General features: G+C 35.8%; 3 protein-coding genes across 3 annotated transcripts; all 3 read left to right on the top strand.

Moving 5' to 3' along the window:
* Positions 1-1,425: 1,425 nt before the first annotated feature.
* On the top strand, positions 1,426-6,527 carry LOC114396128 (TPR repeat-containing protein ZIP4). The gene is made up of 5 exons (XM_028358023.1): positions 1,426-2,832; positions 4,263-4,452; positions 4,538-4,570; positions 4,804-5,421; positions 5,589-6,527. The coding sequence occupies exons 1-5, from the start codon at positions 1,436-1,438 to the stop codon at positions 6,210-6,212; spliced, it is 2,862 nt and encodes a 953-aa protein (XP_028213824.1). The 5' UTR covers positions 1,426-1,435; the 3' UTR covers positions 6,213-6,527.
* Positions 6,528-7,090: 563 nt separating this feature from the next.
* Positions 7,091-11,880, top strand: LOC114395505 (rhodanese-like domain-containing protein 4A, chloroplastic). The gene is made up of 4 exons (XM_028357299.1): positions 7,091-7,768; positions 8,682-8,784; positions 9,128-9,373; positions 11,707-11,880. Exons 1-4 carry the CDS (start codon positions 7,143-7,145, stop codon positions 11,755-11,757), a joined length of 1,026 nt encoding a protein of 341 aa, XP_028213100.1. The 5' UTR covers positions 7,091-7,142; the 3' UTR covers positions 11,758-11,880.
* Positions 11,881-16,726: 4,846 nt separating this feature from the next.
* Positions 16,727-21,681, top strand: LOC114397738 (formin-like protein 1). The gene is made up of 4 exons (XM_028359924.1): positions 16,727-18,884; positions 19,121-19,320; positions 19,836-20,080; positions 20,576-21,681. The coding sequence occupies exons 1-4, from the start codon at positions 17,023-17,025 to the stop codon at positions 21,386-21,388; spliced, it is 3,120 nt and encodes a 1,039-aa protein (XP_028215725.1). The 5' UTR covers positions 16,727-17,022; the 3' UTR covers positions 21,389-21,681.
* Positions 21,682-22,764: the final 1,083 nt, after the last annotated feature.

Here is a 22,764-nt window from a genome sequence, read left to right as displayed (position 1 = left end):
CTTTTACCTCCTCACATGAGCCCATACAACGAAACAAGTTTTTATCAGTTCATGGTGAAGAATTGTTGCACTCAATATATATATACTCTTTTGATTCTTTGGAAGGAGAAATGATATTTTTTTTTTGTCGTGGAGCTGATACTGTGTAAATGGAATAGAAAAGAGGTCAACGCAAATGCAAAAATAAGTGTGGCGTATAGCTCGGGATGCACATTTCTTTATCTTTTTGTTCCATTTGTTCTTTGTAACAATCATGTGTGTGGTGTTTTGGCTTGAATTGACACTTTTAGTGTTAAACTAAGAGTTATCATAAAATATCTTTTGTCTTTTAAAAAAAAACTAGCTGGTTTAATGCAAATTTACAATTTAATTAGCTGATATAATGCTACGTTATGCCCTTGTATATGGTTAAAATTTTCTGAATTTTGTTGGTCACTGTTATAATCATTATACGGTTCAACATTTTTTTTTCTTTTTTCTTGGGAGGCCTGCAAATGAGAGTTCTGCATAGTAAGATCGTCAATCACAACCAGCCTATAAAGGCAATTAAATTAAAACACCACTTTCTGCATGTGTTTTCAAAATAATTCAATTTGTAATAAGTTAAATAATTTGAATTTTTTTAATCAAAAGTTGTATGAAGGAATTGTATTCAATTATTTGTAAGAAAACAACACTTTAGAGCAATAAATAAACAATGCAATGAAATTGTGCTAGAATTCACCTTAAATAGGACCATGGCTAAGGTGGACCACCTTGATAGTGATCCATAGTGAACCAGTTTTTAACTGTCAGATTAATCTTTTAATATAAGATTGTACATGTCCACAAGATACCAGCAGCAGCAGATGATAGTGGCTGGACAGAAAGTTATAGGTAGGATTGGGGATCTAATATGAACCATATCTTATATTAAGAGATTAAATCTGATGTTTAGAAAAAAATAATTCACTATGGAAAAATAATATAGAAGTATATAATCACTAAACAAGGTAGATTAAATAAAAGAGTGACAAAAAATGACTAAACAAGGTAGATAAATTTGGGTGTTGTCACATGTTTTACAAGATCATTCTTTTAATAATATGTAAATATAAATACAGAAGTATATATATAAAAAATTAAATTATTGATTCTACTCACAGTGAACACATTTTATTTCTTGGATGGAGTTTTTAATAATTTCAGTTTTACTTTCCATTTTTCATTTTTGGAATTCAAAACAGTTTCATGCTTTTATTTTAAATTGCCTAATGTCTAATTTTGAATCTTTTATTTGTAAAATAAACTAATATATTTTTATATTATCAACTAATTAAAATAGTTTTAGATATAGTTTTAATAATTTTACCATCCATAACAATGTATTCAAATCAAAAAAATAAAATGTTTCCCATCCGGTGTAATTTCAAAATGAAAGGTAAATAGTACATATATGCTGGAAAAGAAAAAAGAATACGACCAAAGGCCAAAACGGAAAAACCCGCCTTTCAAAATTTCCCGCCAAAAAATGAGAATTGCAGAGATATCCTCGCCGGAGCTCCGGTCGCTCCACCGAGACACGGAGCCTAACAACCGTAGCCTCTTCCAAATTGAAACAATCGTTAAACAACTCGAAACCCGCTCTGCCGAAAAACCACCGCCGGAGACCGTCGTCTCCGATCTCCGGCAGTGCCTGACTCAGCTGAGTCAACTCGCTTCGTTTCCAAACTCGTTGAAACTTCAGATTTGGAAGCTCAGCTACCGCCTCTGGAACGCGTGCGTCGACATCTCCAACACCACCGCCATCCGCTCCTCCTCCTCCGCAACCACCGAAAGCCAGGCCGAACTCCGGCACATCGCCGCGGACCTCCTCTCAATCGCCGGCGACGTCGCCGGCATCCCATCTCCGGCGATAAAATCGGCGTCGTTCTACCACAAGACTGGCCAGATATGGCACAGCCTCCAGAAATTCGATCTCGCCGCGAAGTGCTTCGAGCGCGCCACGGATCTGGTCTCGAAGCTCGAAATCAATTCAATCACCGACGCCGGAGAGCGGAAACTGTTGCTGGATCTGAACCTGGCTCGGTCCCGAACCGCGTGGGAGGTTCGAGACCCGAACCTGGCGGTGGCGCTGCTGAACCGGAGCAAGAGCTTCCTCTTCGGCGCGTGCGAGCACTACACGGATCTAGCAAAGCAGTTCATGGCGTTTGGGAAGCGCGCGCTGTCGAGCGGCGGCGGCGAGGACGCGAACCGTGAGGCGCTGAAGCTGATGAACGAAGCGTTGGAGTGTTGCGAGAAGGGGTTCGGTGCGGCGCGAACACGGGAAGAGAAGGTGGAGATCCGAGGGTTGAGGTGGAAGGCGCTTAGATTCATCGCTGCGATTCATTTGCAGAAAGAGGAATTTGAGAGTGTGATTAAGTGTGTGAAGGTTTTGAGAGATAGTGCTGATGGCGGTGATGAGCATCCGAGTCTTTCGGTGTTGGCGATGAAGGCGTGGTTAGGGTTGGGGAGGCATGGGGAGGCGGAGAGGGAGTTGAGGGGGATGGTGATTGACAAAGGGATTCCGGAGGGGGTTTGGGTGTCAGCGGTGGAGGCGTATTTTGTGGCAGCAGGGACGGCGGGGGCAGAGACGGCGAAGGGGGTGTTCTTGGGGCTGTTGGGAAGGTGTCATGTTAGTGCCGGCTCGGCAGTGAGGGTGGCGCATAGGGTGGCTGGGGGTGGTGGGGAAGGGGGGAGACTGAGAGCTAAGGTGGTTGCTGAGCTTGTGTCGGATGAGAGGGTGGTGGCCCTCTTTGCAGGACAGGATGCTGCTAAGGATAGGGTGGCAATGCATGCTGTTCTGTGGAATTGGTATTGCTTCTTGAACCATTTATTTCCTAATCTGCTAGCTGGTATTTGCCTAATGCAGTGGGGTGTCTTATATTTGCTATCTGTTTTGTCATCTTAATGTTTTAACAAGAAAATATATGTTGAGTGTGATTGCATGGTCTACAAGTTATTGTTGGCGGTCAAATTGCAAACTAAGGTTATGTTTGGCTTTTAGTTGGGAGGCAGCAATGTTTGTTAAAAATGTAAAACTGAAAAATCCTTTTGTTTGGTTTTCAGTTAGATTCGATAATCGATTGTAAATTGAGCTTTGCCTCAATTCTGCCTTAAAACTCTGTGAAATGGAAGAAAAGGGAGGGTTGCTTTTGCAAATTCAGTTTCCGAAATGAAATTTGAAATTCATTCAAATTTAAGTTTGCAAACTTTAATCCAAGCATATGCTGAGTGAGATAGATTTTGTGGTTGGGCTGGAGGTTAGGTCTAATGAAAAGGACTAGTCTTTCATAAAGTGGTGAATAAATATTTGAATTAGTACCTTATTGTAGTTCAAGTGAATTGCCTTGTTGAGTACCTATAGCAATCCCAAAAAAGGACATAAGCAACTTGTTATTCATTACTTTGATTCATAGATGTGATGCATGGCTAAATTATTATTGATTTTAGATGGTACAAGATCATGAACAATGAGGTTCCTTATGGAATGTCTCATTTGACTCTAGAAATTTTAATATATGCAAGGGAAATATTTTGCTGAAAGGAGTCTCCCCATTGCCTTTTCTGTTTGATGGAACAATTTATTAACCCACAGTTTCAGAAACTTGTTCTGATTATTGTCAAGTCACAGAAAGTTAAAGTAAACATATTCTAGTAGGTAACAAGTCACTAATAAGTCACTCTTTGCCACTTTCTCCCTGAATCCTAGCTCTACTGCAAAAGGTAACCTTCAAATTGAAGAATCCCCAAATATTGTAGAATTAGGTAAGATATCAACTATAAGTATGCTTATGCAGTGTTAATGTGTCATGCATTGTATTGCAAAAATATACCTGCCCTATGCAAAATGAGTCTGGACAACTAACAACTGTCTAAGAGGCTAAGCTCTGTCTTATTTTCAAAATTCACTAACAGAAAATCAATTAACATGAAGTAATATCATTCTCGAAGCCTTAATAACATTTTATTGACTATACAAAGTTTCTTAGGTACTTCGGAGTTTCAGGCTTGTGTATCATTTTATGGCCATCTTTATTTTGGAATTAGGATTGGAGCGTTTGTAGTGGAGTCAGTAGAGTAGCACTGTTGTCAGAGCCTGGAACAATCTCTAGTGTATTTCAGGAGTTATTTTTATTTTACCATTTGGCTCATGCATATTTGCATTCCATAACACTTTGCAATACCTAGGAAATTGTCTCCAAATGAACCTACTGATCCCAATATTTTAATGTGATTTTCAGTGGTGCCGATAATTTTCAATCAAAAGATTATGAGACCAGTGCGGAACTCTTTGAAAAATCAATGCTATATATTCCATATGATGCAGAGAACAGAATACTTCGAGCAAAGGGCTTTAGAGTTTTGTGCCTCTGCTACCTTGGTCTCCTGCAGCTGGATCGCGCTCAAGAATACATTAATGAGGCTGAAAAGGTATTGTTATCAACAGAGTTTTGAATTCGTTGCTTGAATTTTCAGTCAAATATGAAACATTATCCATGCTTTTCCATGCCTGCAGCTTGAGCCTAACATTGTCTGTGCTTTTCTTAAGGTATCATCTTCTCTCTCTTCACGTTTGTTGGTGCTTCTTTATCCGTATGTATACATAAAACATTATACAAATTTATAATGCTATTCCATGTAGACGCTTTACATTTGATTTCCTGTGTAATTCTTTAAGCTGGTTACAACTTACAACTAACCCCACTTGCATCTCATTAGAATTACGTTTGCAACAGGAATGGCATGAGAACTTACGTTGAAATTTAATTTGTTTTAACTCAGTTCAAAATTTATCTCCAAAAGAATGACCACCAAGGTGCTATTAATCAAATTGAAGCGATGACAACATGCCTTGACTTTCAACCAGATTTTCTCTCACTTTCAGCACATGAAGCTGTTGCATGCCATGCTCTACCTATTGCTGTTGCTTCTCTATCAAGTATGCTAAAGTTCTATGCTTCAGGAAAGTCCATGCCCACAGCAGAAGTAACAGTTGTGCGCACCTTGCTGACAGTCCTCTCTCAAGAGCCGGGTAACGAACAGCAAGTAATAAAATTCCTCAAACACGCCCATACACGAGCATCGGAGATTGGTCCTGATTGCTTCTTTGGAAAAGAGGAAGTTGGAAGACGGGAACGGAATTGGTTTGCTGTGACTTCATGGAACTTTGGGACAAAAACGGGACAGGATAAGAACTATGAATCATCTGCCGTGTTCTTAAAACTGGCATCAGATTTTTATGCTCTAATTGAGGGGTCTGATAATGAGAACAATGTCATGGTTTGCAAATCGTTAGTGCTTTCTGTATCATCAATGATAGCTTTAGAATTTGAAAGGAAGACTTCGATGTCAGAAACTGAAGTCAAGCAAGCTTTATACTTGTTAGATAGAGCAGGGGAGGTATGAAAATGTTACCACCTTCATTTTACTTGATGCATTAGTCTTTTAGATTGACATGATGCATAAAATAGGATGTATCATGCTATAAAACTAGTTCCTTTCTAGGTTATATTTTAATTTTGAACTCTGTTGAATATTTTCTTGGTCCCCTTCTTGTGTGGATGCAGATGCTAAAATCAATTTCAGCCAGGAACTCTGTTAACGGTGACCAAATTAATACCATTGAGCCTGAACTTTTTTTCATATACACTTTCTGCTATTATGATATACAAGGCAGGCTGAATGACTTGGGATCTCAACTTCTCAATGTGAAAAGCTTTGCCAGCTCAAAGGCTTGCAAACCTCACCACCTCCTTCAAATAGGTCTCTCTGCCTCACAGGGACCACGGTTGAATCACGAAGTAGCCTGCTTTGCTTTAAATGAATGCCTCTCATCTTTCCTTTCATCAGCAGCTCCAGATTATCAAAATGTTGCTCTTGTAATGCGCAAGCTTATATCCAATGCCAGCATTCACAAGGGTGATGCAGATGATGATCTTGTATATAGCATGTACAAGCAAGCCTATAGGATAATGGTTGGTTTGAAGGAAGATGAGTATCCGATTGAAGAAGGAAAGTGGCTTGCCATGACTGCATGGAACCGAGCAGCAGTGCCAGTCAGGTTGGGTCAGATTGAAGTGGGGAAGAAATGGATGACTGTGGGCTTAGACATTGCAAAGCATGTCCCAGGCATGGAAGCTTACAAAGAATGCATGGAAGAAGTCCTTGGCAATTTGAAGAAAGAACTTTGATATGCATGAATCTGAAATCCGGTTTCTAGAAGTTACAAAATTCATACATGTACAGGAAAAAAGTTCAGAAATGTGTAGAAAACATATGGTGTTGAATTTTGCATTGGTAGTGTTCATACATGTAAGGTTTATAAATGTGTGTATATGTATAAGTGGGACTCCTCTCAACTAGTTTTTTCGTACACATCAAAATGTAGTAGATCCTATGGTAGAACTGATGGCTCTAGAAGACAAGTCATAATTTTTTTTTAGTCTACAAAACGTGTTATTTCTTTGTTGCCAAAGTTGCATCTATGTTGGTCTTTCCAAAAGGAACATGGCATTGAACAATATCTTGGAGGATATTTCAGAAACGTTACAATTATGAAGGCTATGAGTACTATGAAAGAACCGTCCGCTTCATGACATTTTTACCCTTCTCGGTTTTATTATCTTTAGATTACGTAACAGAAATAGGTAACAACTTACCAATCTAACGCGACAATATAAAGATGTTGCTGATTGCAGGTGCGTGGAAAAGCAATTAGACGTTGGCATACATGATATCTACAAAAGTACTCCGAAATTTAGAGTGAAGCAAAACATTAAAAAACAAGCCCAAGAAGATTGAGTTTTGTTTATGTGAATCTTACTGTAATTTTAGTTGAATTTCTTTCAAATGTTTCCATTCATTTACCATATTTTGTTATTACTTATTTCAGTGGCAGTCTTCAATATTTCGTACCTTATATCTCCTTTTTGTAATAAATACTGTTAATGATACTAATTGGAACCCAATCTTAATATATATATATATATATATATATATATATATATATATATATATATATATATATATATATATATATAATGTTAACTATAACTATAATAACCCCTTTCTCTGTCATTTTCTCAGAAAAGATCACTTAGAGTGTGCAATATTTCTCAGTCATGGATTCTCTGTCTCTTCTTCTCTCCCCTTATCCACTCTCCACCAAAACCCACAAATTCAGCACCTTGAAACCCTTCTCTCATTTCTCAAACCCTAAAATACCACCTTCTCAACCCCATTCACCCTCTCTTTCTGCACTCCAAACACCTTCTCTTAACTCCCTCCAAAACCCATTAACAAAACCTTTCTTATCATTTACCATGCTCAACCTCTTCACTCCACTTCCCTGCCTCGCTGACGTAGCCTCCGACGACGCCGGAAAAATAAACCTGGAATCGGTGCTGGTTTCCATCGACAACTTCTTCAACCGGTACCCGTTTTTCGTCGCCGGTTGCACCTTTATTTGGCTGGTGGTGATTCCTCTGGCGGAAGAGTACTTGAAGAAGTGCAAGTTCGTGTTGGCGATTGACGCGTTCAGGAAGCTCCGCGATGACCCGAATGCGCAGCTGCTGGACATAAGGGACGAGAAGAACGTGAGGTTTCTGAAGTCTCCGAATTTGAAAATGTTCGAGAAGGAAGTGGCGCAGGTCGAGTTCGCTGAGGATGGGAACGAGGACGAGTTTGTGAAGAAGGTGTTGCGGAGGTTCAAGGACGCGCCTAACACTGTTGTATGTGTTTTGGACAGGTAAGTAAAAATAGAGAAAGAGAAAAATGTTTTGCGGCAATTTAAAGCATTGCATTGAAACTGAATTCTTATTCGGGTATGATTGAGATGGAGAAAAGAAACGCTAAACATGTCTTAATTTTTTGTTTCAGTTTCCTAAAATTAACAAGGTTTTAATTATCGGTGGCGTTTGTTGATAATGCGGTCCCAATTGACAGTTAAAAAACCTTGATGTTTCGACCCAAATCATGCTCGCAGACTATTTTTTAGAATCTCGTAAAAAGTTTCACTTTTGCCCTTAAATGTCTCCGTTAGACTAAATTGGTCTTTCTGTTCGCTTTTTTTTTTTTGTAGGAATTGTGTTAATTTTGCCATAACGCTTATCTAATGTGAGATTTCTCACAGACATGTCATTAAGTTGACTAAGTGTGATAAAATGATAGAACTACTAACTTGGTCTAACGGAGACGCTTTAAATTAGATGGAAATTTTGATTCGTGGAAAAGTGAACTAACTAGAAGAAGAAAAAATAGAATGATGAAATTTGTGTTTTGAAGTTTAGAGAAGTGTCTGATCACTTGTATGATATTCTGGATTGCTAATTTGGCTTATGCTGGAATGACACTGGTGTTTTCCTATAAAAGTCCCTTCAATTTTAAGAGTTTCTAAGTGGAAGTAATGTGTATGTTTTTATGTGTTTCCTAATTCCTACAATTGGATTATTTGTTTTAACTATGGCTTTTGTTTGGACATTTCACCTATGTGTTTTTTCCTTTACATTTTACTAAAGATTGGGAAGAAATCTGTTTGTACTTTGTAGTATAACTCTGACTAAGAGCAAAGGAGTCATTGTTAATGAGAGTAATATCATTTCTTTAAATACTATACATGTCTGCAGAATTCCTCACTTGTTTCTCTTTTGTGTGTAAGGTAGTTTTGACGGTAATTCCATGAAAGTTGCCGAGGTACTGTTCAAGAATGGTTTCAAAGAGGCCTATGCAATCAGAGGTGGAGTTAGAGGCCAGCAAGGTTGGATGGTATGGCCATTCTCTTCTCTTTTCTTTTACTTGTTTGTTTAGCAGAATGTGCAGAATGAACATCTGTCTACATTCTATACATGTTTTTCTTCACCTTAGAAAAAACATTTAAATGAATAAATTGGATGTAAGTTAGCATTCTTCATTGTCTTCATCAAAACACCTATGAAGCTATAAAAGATTCTTACCTTTTAGAGTATATAGAAAGATTTAAGCAGGGAACTCAAAAATCAAATTTTGGTAATTCAGTTTCGCACTTCAACTTGATGCCAGCAAAGGAATGTATGTATCTGATTGCTGAAAATCTATTCAAAGTAAGGTAACAGAGTCTTCATGGTTGCAGGCTATACAGGATTCCCTTTTGCCCCCTTCTGTGCATATAAGGAAAAGGGTAAAAGCTTCAAAGAAACTCAATACAAATGGAAATGGAGCCATCCAGCAAAATGATAGTAACAATAATAGTTCCTTAACCCAAGATAGATCTTCTGTTGAAAACCAAACAACAGACGATGGTCATGTGAAAAGCTCTGTAGAGTCTATTTCAGAAGTGAAAACTGGTTCTGTAGCATCCTCCTCTCCTTATCCCAATGTATGTTATCCTCAACTCTCTCATATTGTGTCACTTCATGTTCTAATAGTGCATGCTTAACAGTTAAAGTAGGAACCATCAATTAGTTAATGTTGATTGGTGAGTTATGCAACTCAAATTTGTATCCCATTACTGTTATTCAGTCTATGTGTAAATTAACATAAAATTAGTAATGTAGTAAAAGTGTAGAATCGTATTTGGGTTCACATTGATAATATCAACATTCAGGCCATATTAATCATGCCAAGAGCAGTGCATACAGTTTTCCTTCTTTTTAGAAATCCATATATATCAGGTTGGCTTAAATGCACCATTGGTGCAGGAGCAATTCTTTAGTAATCTAGTTATACTATACATATTTGTTTCAGTCTGTTTTGTTTTGAATTTAATGTGTTTTCTGAATAACTAGTTGCACATGACAAGAATGTGATATTTAGGCTTATTGGACTAGGCTTAGTACTATGTAATTAACCCGAGTATAAATAATATTAAGGATTTGTATTTAGCATCTTTTAGCTGTATTATAGAAATTTCAGATCTAAGAGGTTCTAAACCTTAGAATACCTCTTGGTTATTGTTCCATTGTATCTTTACTGCTCTTCCCAAATTCTATTGTTTAAGCTGTCCTTAATCTTCTACTGCATGAACCTGGTAACTGGTTTATTATGTCCATGGTTTTGTTATACTGTTTAACATGACAACCGATCATAGGAAAACAGTTGAGGTAATGTTGATATAATTTTGAAACTTGAAATACTCAAGAAATAGTTTCACTATCAATCATGTAGGGAAGTGATGCAATCCCAAAATTTTTACTTTTGAGTACTTCAGTTTTTTGATGGCTCATAGTTGTGATGGGATGTCTAAGAAACTCATTTTCCCTTTTTTCTTCTTTGGGGGTCTTATCCTCTCTTTACTTAAAACAAAATCATGTGGCCTATACATTACACTATACTTAGCATTTTTTTCTTTCCTTTGGTTACAGTGAGCTACTTCATTGTTCTCTTTTTGGCTGGACAACGACCTGACATCCTTTCAATGGTTGAATATCCCAACTCTCAAGCCAATATGAGTTAGAAGACGATAGACAATGGTTTAATTTAAATGATAGAAATCTGGAAGAAAAGTAGGATATATTGAATTAGAATCACAGTTTAGAAACCTCTCATCAGAAATTATAACAGTAAGACTGAGATGCATTGCTGAATGAAAATCCCTATGATTATCTATACTAGGGTTGTTAGCAATTAGCATTTTACTAAGTTCACCCTAATATTTCATAGCCCATGGTCAGAACTACATACATGCCTGGGGGGGGGGGGGTTGCAAATATATCAAAATGTCATTTGCTCCAATTTGTTTTCATTCTTGTTTTCATAAATTATGATTTTCTAGTTCATCCTTTGCAAGGAACCCTTAATACAATGGTTTGGTTGGAGGGAATGGAAATGACCAATGCCCATTCCATGTTTGGTTATGTGATTGGAATGAGATTGAACACTCTAATATTGTAGAAATATAAAAAATAAAAACAAAACAGATTGAAATGAATAACCTAAAAAACAGAATTGATGAAGTTGCTCCTGGTGCCTTGAGGCTAATTGAATAGTGAATACCCTGATTGGTAGCATCCTAGGAAGTAATTCTCTTGGTGGGCCTTTTCTTGCTCTGGGATTCCAAGCATGCTGTTAGCGCCCTGATAAGTAGTAATGACGGAGTAACTGATTGACCTATTCTTATTGCCATTTAAAATGCACCCAAAAAATGGAGTTGATCCTGCACCAGTTATGCTACAACTCATTGGTCTTATGGTACTGGCAGCAACTTTTGCTTATTATTTGAAGTCATAATTCAAATTTCAGAGTACCCTACCCCAACCGTCTTAATTGTGTATAGATTAACCACATGAATATAAGAGTTCACAGCCATCTTTGAGCATAAAATAGTTGTGCTCGTGATTGATGGGTGTGATATCATTGTTGGAAAGAACGTTGTGATTCTGAAGGTTTGATATCTCAGATAGAGATGGCCATTGGAGTATATAGATTGGTTCTGATAATAGTGGTTCCCAACTTTGTCAGTTCGTTTGTGTTCTCTTTTATATATGCCCAATATTCTAAAATTATGGAAAATGAATATAAACATATTTATAAATTTGATTGATTTTATTTTAAGATATCTGCTTGCATGATTCGAAAACATGAAACAGAACCACTATGAACATCCATGTTTGTGCAGTGTGCATCGCACTGCTTTCTCACAATTTATATTTTGGAATCCCGTCCTCTGATAAAATGAGAATTCTCACCATTTTTTTCTTTCTTTCTTTGCAGTACCCGGATTTGAAGCCACCATCATCTCCAACTCCGTCAAAGCCACAATAGTTCTGTTTGTTATACCATGCTCGGCTGACATCTGTTTGGCAGAAATGATTTCTGTAAAGACAGAAATACAATTTGGTGACTGTGAAATCGTTTATTTCTAAACTTACAATTATTCTTTTTCAACCTTTTTGTTGAGTTTTATAGAGTGTAAAGCATGCAATCCATAAACACTGTACAAACAGAATCAATCTAGATATTTAGTATATATACTCTTAAACAAAATTTTGGCAACAATGAGAAGTGAATTAGTGGAGCAATTGATAGGTCTTAGGAGATAGGCATAAAAAAATGTGAAGAAAAATGAAGGTAATTATTAAAGCCATTAAGTGTTGCCCTTTGTAAGAATACAAATAAAAGATGGTGGGCATTCATAATACATATAAAGTAGTATATAAAAAAACAGTTTATGGGACTAATGTGATATATTAATATTAGTTACATAAGAATCCTCCTTTTTTTCTTATTCTAAATTCACTCTCAATTGATACAACTGCAGTTTTGTTTTTTACTCAACTGCAACTCCATTTTTAATGTGTTCATATGGATATTAGTTAATCATATACTGTATTTTATGTATTAATTATAATTTGAATACCAATTTTATTAAATAAAATGAGATTTTCAATTTTAAGTTATTTATAAATTAATTTGAAACAATAATAATCTAGAAACGGTGCATTTTCTACTACTATTATGGTGAAGGATGAAGAAGCCCCATAGTGTTCTAAAGCTCTATTTTGCATCTTCAGAGGGTTGTGATCCACGTCGTTGATGCAAGATGCTAAGCCAAAGGGGGCAGTAATCCATAGGGCTGAAATGCGAGCTCAAAAGACTGAAAATCAAGAGAAATTATAAATTATAAGGTTGGTTTGGTGGTTGAAAGAAAAAATAATAATTTATGAGTTTAAATTCTTCTCATTAACATTTTTTTTAAAAAAACTAACAAATAATATTTCATAAAAAATTTTTAAACCTACCATGTGAGTTGAGATTCTATTTCTACTTCAAAGAGCTATGATTCGGGTTGTTGATTTACAATGTTAAGCTTGAAGAATTGTAATCAACAATGTGGGCAGTGATGTTAGTCAAAGATTTTCCCACAGAAGATGTAGATTTTATAGGCTAGATTTTGTACAAGAAGTTAGGTGGTCCTAGTATTGCTACAATCATTGCTCCAAATCCAATGCTTTATACCCATTTCTTCCATGCTTCACTGTGAGTAGACTCAAGCCTTTAAATAGTGTAAAGGCTGGTACATATAAAAAGCACCCGACCATTCCTCTATGTCCTTATCTTTATAGGACGAGGCAATTTTCAATAGTGGGAGTTCGTAAGATCTAAGAATTATGAAAAATTTTCTACCCTTGATAGTATTTAAAGCTTCTAGAAAAAAGAATGATTATAAGGTTATTGGGCTTCACATTATGGGTGGAGGGAGGAGGATAATACAAGAATGAGGTAGGTTTACGGCTACCCCACAAATTAAAAAAAAAATACAATAATGTACACATATTTTATTTGATGAGATTGTCATTCTTTAAACAAAAAAAATATACTTGGTTTGAAAAATAAAGGGACTAATGCTGTCTAAAAAGATGTTAGCATATTACTTTTTTATGACTTTTTTTTACATTCCACTTCTAATAAAACATAAAATATCCTACTTTTAATTTGTATTTTATAGTAATCATTTGGTTAGCTCCACCCTGCTTCACACGAGGCTGAACCAAATCAATAATTTTATTTAAATCTTGAAACAGTGATAGTCAAGAGAGTTGGACTATTATAAACTCGTGAGGCATGCAAATTTAAAAATTCATTATCAAAATTTTAATTTCCTGAGACCAAGAATGAAACATGAGAGAGAGGGAAAAAAAAATGAAAAAACACATCCTTATTTTAAAAGGACAACTTTTCACCGCACTACTCTAGGGATTTTTGCTACCATGTCTTTATGATGGTTAATTTTCGTTGATGAACACAATTGAACATCTTTCCCCGGACTTTAAGGAGGATAGTATATTTTTGGCTTTCTTCGTTTGTCTTTTGTCAAACTAAAAAGTGCTTCCATTTATTCTTTTTAAGTATAGTAAGGAAATTTAATTCATGCGCGGCGTCAAAGTAATACCGAAAGTCTATTTTTCGAGAAATGAGAAAAAGGAAACCATAGCAAATTACAATTTGAGACACAATCAAACATTTGATTTCTTAAGATAATCCCTGCATCAGCATTATATTAAGTGAGTCTCTTAAAGGCAACATCAAGGGTTTCATCATAATATAATCTCCAAAGATGAAAAGCATATATGCGCTGAAAAGAGTGATTTATTTCATTGTTTCCCAGAGTTTAGACCAGGTAGCAAACAAGCAACTTGTTCTTACTCAATTCTAAGAAGGAAAAAAGCTTCATATATATATATATTCCTTTACTTCATAAAACTTCATTTGCATTAAGTTAATCTTCATTATTTTTTTAAATGAACATTAAAAAAAAATCAAGAGCAAGGCTCCTCCTAAGTCCTACTATACACTACATAGCTTTTGGCATCATCTTAGTACTATTGTTTGCATTTTTCAACTGAATAGTCTGTCGGTTTGACTATTAGCTAATGGTACGAACTGTAAATAGAGTATAATGATTTCTCTGTCATGGAATTGTTGAAGGAAGAGACTATGTTACTAATGCAGGTTCTCAGACATATTAATAGGTAATATGTAATTAGTATAATAATAGTTTGTTTTTATTGCCATGTTATTATTTTTTTTACAATATTTTAAAATCATATGATTGTTGACCTATTTAAGTTTTGTATTATATTATAATTTTTATTAATGTATTATAGAACATATATGTATTACTACTAAATAAACAAATTTCTATATATTATTAGTATTTATAATATTATTGATTGATTAGTAATGCTAATATTACCAGTGAATTTATAGATAAATTAATAATTTAATAAATATAAATTAGATACATTTTAATATACTTTCACATATATATTAGTGACTAAAATATGCAAATAAACGCTTAACATTTATATTATATATTTATATTAACCTTCTTCTAATATATTTATATTTACTAAATTATTAATTTATCTATTAATATACTAATATTAATAATATTATTGTATTAATTTATTAATATTATCAATACTAAAATATATATTCCATTTGTCCCCTAATAAGTATACTCTTCGATTTCTTTACACAAACAAAAATTAATAAATAAATAAAATTAATCTTATCCTTAATATTTCAATAAATAATTAAAATGAAACTTATTCTAAAACTTAATTTTTTTTCTTACACAACATTAATGGATAGATGGAGTATACAAATATACATATGGTTCGATCCTTATTATAAGGTTGAAATTAAAATGTGATTTAATCTTTATTATAAGTTTTAATTTAAAATATTTATTTCTGATATACTCTTAATTAAATCTGTTTTATAATGATATATATGATACCGAGATAAACATAGCCTACTAATTTTTATTAATTTTTCTCACATGCATAGTTTTAGAAAAAAACATCAATTGATGATTTGTCCTATACAGAGTTAGTAGTATATAGTAAATTAATTACAACATTAGCATTAAATGATGTATTTATTTACATTGATGATACATATTTTATAGTAGTATTTATTTGCATTTATTTTCTTTGTTTCTTATGGCTATTTTTTTTTTTACATGAACGTTGAACCATTATGAGATATAGACTTTCAGCATCATTCATTTATGATGCTTACACCCTTTTGAATGCAGTACATGGTATAAAATATTTATTTTACATTCACAAAATATTTATAATTTTATTATATTTAATCAATAGATGTTATTATTAGAGTTATTATGAGTGTAAGTCTCATCAAAGTAAACACAATTATTCAAGTCACAGTTAATATACTATACACTTTAACTTTAAGTCCTATGTTTTCTTAAAAAAAAAGCTATAAGACCTAAGTTTCAAAGAAATTTTTAATAATTATGTAATTTATTTTAAATTGTAATTAAATATGAAAAAAGTAAAAGTAGTAATGAGATGAATATATTACATAATTTAAGGAGAAAAAGAAAGAGAGCGTGTCTAAATTTTTTACAATCAATGATGCAATTTTCACATTAGCCAGAATTAAGGAATTTCAAAGTATCCTACGTTTATTATCATATATTATTAAAAATTAATACCCATCTAAGCTAAATATAATAAACAGTCAGCTCTAATAATTATGTAATTCCAATATGACTGTTTCACTCAAACATATGTGGAATTTCAAAAATAAATGCAGGATAGAATATATATATATGATTTCTTAATACTTTAAAATTTATTAGATTTTCAAACCATTGCTTATAATTTAAAGAAGGATTGGCAATTTTAACACTCAAGAATATTAATCCTGCATTAAAAAAATGTGGAATGGAACAAGCCTCATTATTTTATGAATACATTAAAATGACCATTTATGTAAGACCAATTTGATGTCATATTACAACACTATGGACAAGTTTAATATAAAAAATACTGTAAAATAAAAGATCATTTTAATATATTTACATATTAAAAGACCAAACCTTGAGTACCTAATGTTAACTAAGTAAGTAGGTAATTAGATAGAATTATTTAAGACATGCCACCAACACTGTAACATTAAGTACATTTCGTATTTTTAATGTGACCCACTACTAAACATTCACTTTAAAAGCATCTCAATCTCAAGATTAAAAAAATAACTGTTTTCATTGTCCACATATTAAAAGCAACAGATACGATGATAATGTTGAATGTTCTATACCAAATACATCTATAAAAAATCTTCATCAATGTCGCCTATTATATTGTTGTTTCCATGTACTACTAGTACTAATTAACCAAGAATGTCAAAAGTTAAAAAGGAAAGAAAAAAAAAGACAAGAGAAAGGGGAGACAATGATTGGGTTGTAGTGGCATGCACTTAAATCAAACACCCCAACAGAGAGAAGAAGTTGCATAGGCCCTGGAACAGTGCAAATGTGAACCTTGATTCCTTCAAGTAGTGAAACAGAACGACCAAGAGAATCTTAGCTGTATGCAACACAAAACCACCTAAATTCACACTCTCACCATTTTTCATCTCATCATAAAAATCAACCTTTTCACTCTCTAAATCACTTCCTTCTCTGCAACAAAAGTCCCCACCCACTGCCATTACTACTTACCTCACTCTCAAACCCTCATTCCCTCACTCACTCACTCACTTCACACAACAATGCAAACCTTCTTCTTGTACCTTTTCCTTTTCTTCTTGTTATGTGCACTTCACCAACTAGCCTCATCCCAACCCTTCTTCCTCAATAGAAGGATTCTCCATGAACCCTTTGTTCCTTTAACCACTCTTCCACCTTCTGAAGCACCAAAACCACAACCTTCTCCTTCAAGCCATAAACAAAAACCAAAACCCAAATATCCATCATCCACCATTCCCACAACCTCTACCACTACCACAACAATACCAACACCAACTACAACTACACCACAATCACCATTTTTCCCATTATACCCTTCTTCCCCACCACCTCCTTCTCCAATCACCTTTGCCTCCTTCCCTGCCAATATTTCCTCTCTCATTCTTCCTCACTCCCCCAAACCCAATTCTTCCTCCAACAAACTCCTCCCCGTCGCTCTCTCCGCCGTCGCCGCCGCGGTCCTTGCTATAATCATCTCTGCCGTCGTCTGTTACCGCCGTCGCCGGAGCCCTCCCCTCGCTGCCGACGGCAAACTTATCCGATCCGACACCGACCTCCGCCTGCTCCCGCGCAATACCGAAACCGCCGTGGAAACTCGCAAGCTCCGGCACACGTCTTCCACCAGCTCCGAGTTTCTTTACCTCGGAACTGTAGTTAACTCGCACGTAATTGAAGATGGCGCCGACGTCTCCGACGCCGGCGGCGACCGGAAAATGGAATCGCCGGAGCTCCGACCGCTTCCGCCGCTTGCGCGACAAGCTTCTTTGCCGCTGCCGACGTACGACGAGGCGGGGTTCACCACCGCGGAGGAGGAGGAGGACGATGAGGAGTTTTACTCTCCGAGAGGCTCATCGTTGGGAGGCTCCGGCGGAACCGGATCGGCTTCCCGGCGAATTTTCGCCACCGGAGGAAGAAGCGTGATCTCTAGTTCGTGCCCTTCCTCTTCTTCCGCCTCGCCGGAAAGGCCTCATTCTATCGCGACGGCGAGTTCGAGTTCCCGGAGAACCCAGCCAAAGTCGCCGGAAAATTACAACCACCAACACGTGCAATCTTCTCCTTCTTCTCCTTCGTTGTGCTCAACACCAGATAGGGTTTTCACTGAACATAATTCAAATGAAGCATTAAGTGCATGTTCACATGCACATGCAGCATCATCATCATCATCATTACATGAAGGAACATTGGAGAAAAATGAAGATGCATTATCATCATCATCATCATCATCACCACCACGAGCGCCACGGAGACTATCTAATGCTTCTTCGTCTTCGGCATTTTCTCTAACATCTTCGCTGGAGAAGGTAACACGTAATCACACTTTCGATCAGTCTCCAAGAATGTCGAGTGTCTCCGACGGACTAATGTTACCGGGTTTGTCATCAGTGCCTTTGTCACCCGCCCTATTGTCATCACCGGAAACCGAAAGAGGAACATTTAGTGGATTAAGAACAGGTTCTTTTGGTGCGGCTGCGACGCAGAGGAAACACTGGAATATTTCCGACATGTCACTAACACCACCCTTTGATGAAATTGGAACGGTTCCGGTTCCGGCTCCGGCTCCTCCACCTTTGCCACAGAGGAAGCACTGGGAGATTCCGGGCTCTGCTCCGCCACCGCCGCCACCATTGCCATGGCAAAGGAAGCAGTGGGGAGTGCCATCGCCGGCAATGAGGCCGTCGACACCGGTGTCAAGGCCGCCAGAATTGGTGCCTCCTTCGAGGTCTTTTGTGTTGCAAAACCAAGGAACCAATGTTGAGTTGCCGGCGAGTTTGGGGGAAATTGAAGAGATTAGTAAACCAAAATTGAAGCCCCTGCATTGGGACAAAGTGAGAACGACCTCTGATCGTGAAATGGTGTGGGATCAGATGAAGTCCAGCTCGTTTAAGTAAGATTCCAACTCTAATGTATATTAGCTTTTTAGCCTTTTAGATATCAATTTGGTATTCTCCTGAAATTGGATGTACATATTTGAATGATTATATTTCATGATGGTGTTTAACTATGAATCTTTTTCTTGATTTCTTTGCCCCATTTTGTGGGTGGTGCTTAGTGGTTGAATATTTTGTGTATATGTTGCAACTGGTGTTCTTGAATTGAGTACATTGAATTGGTTGGCTGCAGATTGAATGAGAAAATGATTGAAACATTGTTTGTAGTGAACACATCAAACCCAAAACCCAAGGACGCAACTACGAACTCAGTTTTTCACCTGCCAAATCAGGAGGAAAGAATACTTGATCCTAAAAAGTCTCAGAATATTTCAATCTTGCTGAAAGCACTTAATGTCACTATAGAAGAAGTGTGTGAAGCACTTTTAGAAGGTATGTTTTCTCATTCCGTCCTGAAGTTGTGACAATTTTCTGTAGTGTTTTTGGTAGGCTGATAGCTATTGATTGATGTATTGGGCCTGTAATTAAACTACCCCTTCTACACCTTGGGGAATTATTTGGGGAAGAGAAGTATTTCAGTAGTTAATTCATTGTTAAGAACTTTGGACAGCCTCTTTTTCTTTATACTGGAAAGAACTTATGTACGTCACAATGTTAGAATCAATTGATAAGATTCGTCATAATAAAAATAGACAACAGCAGGATTAGTTTGCAGTAGTTTGGCAATATCCTTTTTCCATTTGCAGTTGTTGCATTGTAGAAATTAGGTGCATTTCTTTCTTTAGAGAAAGGTTATTATGTTTCTTATATGCAAGTGTGAATAAAATTGTATAGTGATATCTGTGATCATTAAATACCGCTTGAAGCTAGTGGAAAACTTTGTTAACTTGCTGGTTTATTTCATAGTAGTACTGATGATACAGCAAATTCAATTTACCTTTCTACAGGAAGTACTGATACACTTGGAACAGAATTACTTGAAAGCTTATTAAGAATGGCACCAAGCAAGGAAGAAGAACGTAAGTTGAAGGAACATAAAGATGACTCACCAACTAAGCTTGGTCTAGCTGAAATTTTTTTGAAGGCAGTGCTTGATGTACCTTTCGCATTTAAAAGAATTGAAGCAATGCTTTACATAGCCAATTTTGAGTCTGAAGTGGAGTATCTTAGGACATCCTTTCAAACTCTAGAGGTAATCAGTCATACTCATACTGGTTTATATTCATTTCTCGGGGATTATTCATGCTAGTGTCAAGGTGATAAAGAGATGTTCTGAAGGCTTCTAGTATAATCTTGTTGAAACTTTGAATGTTATAAACATGAATAGCTATTTTTTTTAAAAAATATTTGGTAGGAACTAGAAAGTTGTTTTTTTCAGTTGTGAGGAATTATTGAATGCTTGGAGAAATTTATTGAAACGGTATGGCCTAGGGTGTAAGGCCATTTCAATTCCTGTTATGCTCATATAGTGTACTTCTTCAACAATTACTCACATTTTAAACCTCAATAGCAGCTGAATATAGTCTTGTCTCTTCCCTGCTTCTCTCTTATTCTTGTGCTATTTCATTATAGTTTTCTCATAAGAGGTAAAAAAGAATCCAGTTATGTTACTTATGTACTTCTCAGGCAAGTTTACCTTGCATGTCATGACTATAGTTTCTTCATCTTTTGATTGGTGCTTTTGCAGGCTGCCTGTGAAGAGCTGCGACATTGTAGAATGTTCTTGAAGCTTTTGGAGGCTGTACTTAAAACTGGGAACCGCATGAATGTGGGGACCAACCGCGGGGATGCAGAGGCATTCAAACTTGATACTCTTCTCAAGCTGGCCGATGTCAAAGGCGCAGATGGCAAAACCACTCTACTGCATTTTGTTGTACAGGAAATTATTCGAACCGAAGGTGCTCGTCTCTCCAGAACTAATCAAACTCCAAGCTCTACTTTGAGTGAAGATGCCAAGTGTAGGAGGCTTGGCCTTCAATTTGTATCAAGCCTGAGTTCCGAGCTAGCAAATGTGAAGAAGGCTGCTGCTATGGATTCTGAAGTTCTCAACAGTGATGTCTTAAAACTTTCGAAAGGAATTGCAAGCATAGCAGAAGTTGTGCAATTAAACCAAACCATGGCATCAGATGAAAGCAGTCAGAAATTCACAGAATCAATGAACAAATTCATCAGAATGGCTGAGGAGGAAATTCCAAAAATTCAAGCCCAAGAAAGTGTTACTTCCACCCTTGTGAAGGAGATTACAGAGTATTTTCATGGAAATTTGACAAAGGAAGAAGCTCATCCATTTAGAATCTTCTTGGTTGTAAGAGACTTCCTAGCAGTTCTTGACCGGGTCTGCAAAGAAGTTGGAATGATAAATGAGAGAACTATGGTTAGTTCAGCTCATAAATTCCCTGTGCCAGTTAACCCTATGCTTCCACAACCCCTTCCTGGGTTACATGAGAGGCAACAGTATAATAACTCTTCAGATGATGATAGTTCTTCTTCATCACCATAGCTATATCACTCATGAAAGTGTCTTTTTGGCTGCATCTTCTCCCAAAAACCTGGAACCAGGTATTTTTGATTGGTCAGAGCCTACATGGTCTGGTCAAAATTGTTGTAATTTTTTTTCTCGTTAAATTTGTAAAAATCCTTGTAAAAGATTTCAGTTTATGTAGATTATATATAGAGAGTAAAATATTTTCTTTGGGGGAAAAAGCCTGGATATGTACGATAAGTTTGTTGTAACTTATAAGCATGTAGAAAGCTTTTCAATTATTTCCAAAAAAAAAAAAGGCTTTTCAGTTAGAGCTAGCCTTTGCTTGCAATTGAAATTATCCTACAATCGGAATTTAAGGTTTTGCGTAAAGAATTTTAGTAAAAGAGTCGTTCTGTATAAAACCTTGCTCCATCTTTAGTTACTTTTCAAAAACTTTATGATAAGAATAAGTGATCATTTCTTCCAATTAAGTTGAATTATACAGACATCTAATCTAAATAAGGTTGAATGAAACTAAATTGAGATGGGTCAGTTTTAGACTCCAATTTGGTTTCTGCGTGTGGATGGATCCTTCAGGAAAAAAACTTAACATGTTTTATATGTACATTTTCTTTGCATTGAGATTTATTATGGCAACGGCAACTCGAATTATAATACTTTTATTTAAAGTTGGCAAATATTTTTTTAATTTTTCTTTTGCAAGAGGTTAAAGAAAAGAAGAAAAGTTGTAACACTATAATGATGACAAATCAATATGAATAATAATAATTAACTATATCAAGAAATATATAAATACATTTAACTTAATATATATTGTCATATCCATTTCCGGATTCTATTTTTTTTTAGAATTATATTTATTCATTGTATTATACCCAATACACTAAATATATGGATCAAATGGTGTGAGGTTGTTTTAACTTAACTAGATATTTTTAATTTGAGTAATGGATACCTGATTGTATTAAATACTTAGAGGGAATTTTATTGTCCATAATGATCTTATAACAATATTGTCTCTAGCAAAAATATATTTGATTTAAAAATATAATACCCAATACCGATAGGACACTAGGACGTAGTCCTGTACACCGTACTTGTCGTATATTGCAACATGGAATTTTCTTCTGATGCCAGATTCCCTGACACTTGACAGCTATCAGAATTCTTATTGCTTGATATTAGTGACAGTAAATTAGTAATTCTGATCCTTGCCCAACCTTCATGGGATCAGGAATATGCTTCATATGGATTTGATGGCAGAATATTGGCTAAACTTTACTGGTCTTCTTGTCTGTAATTGTGTGCCTTACTTTTATCACTGATGCATTTGATGTTGATGTGGCAACCAGAACACTTATGGATAGAGGTATGTTTGTTTTTCCAATTTA

This window comes from Glycine soja, chromosome 18, assembly GCF_004193775.1.
Source record: "Glycine soja cultivar W05 chromosome 18, ASM419377v2, whole genome shotgun sequence".
Classification (NCBI taxonomy): domain Eukaryota; kingdom Viridiplantae; phylum Streptophyta; class Magnoliopsida; order Fabales; family Fabaceae; genus Glycine; species Glycine soja.
Note: the sequence above shows the minus strand (reverse complement) of the source record. Positions and strands in the feature narration are given on the sequence as shown.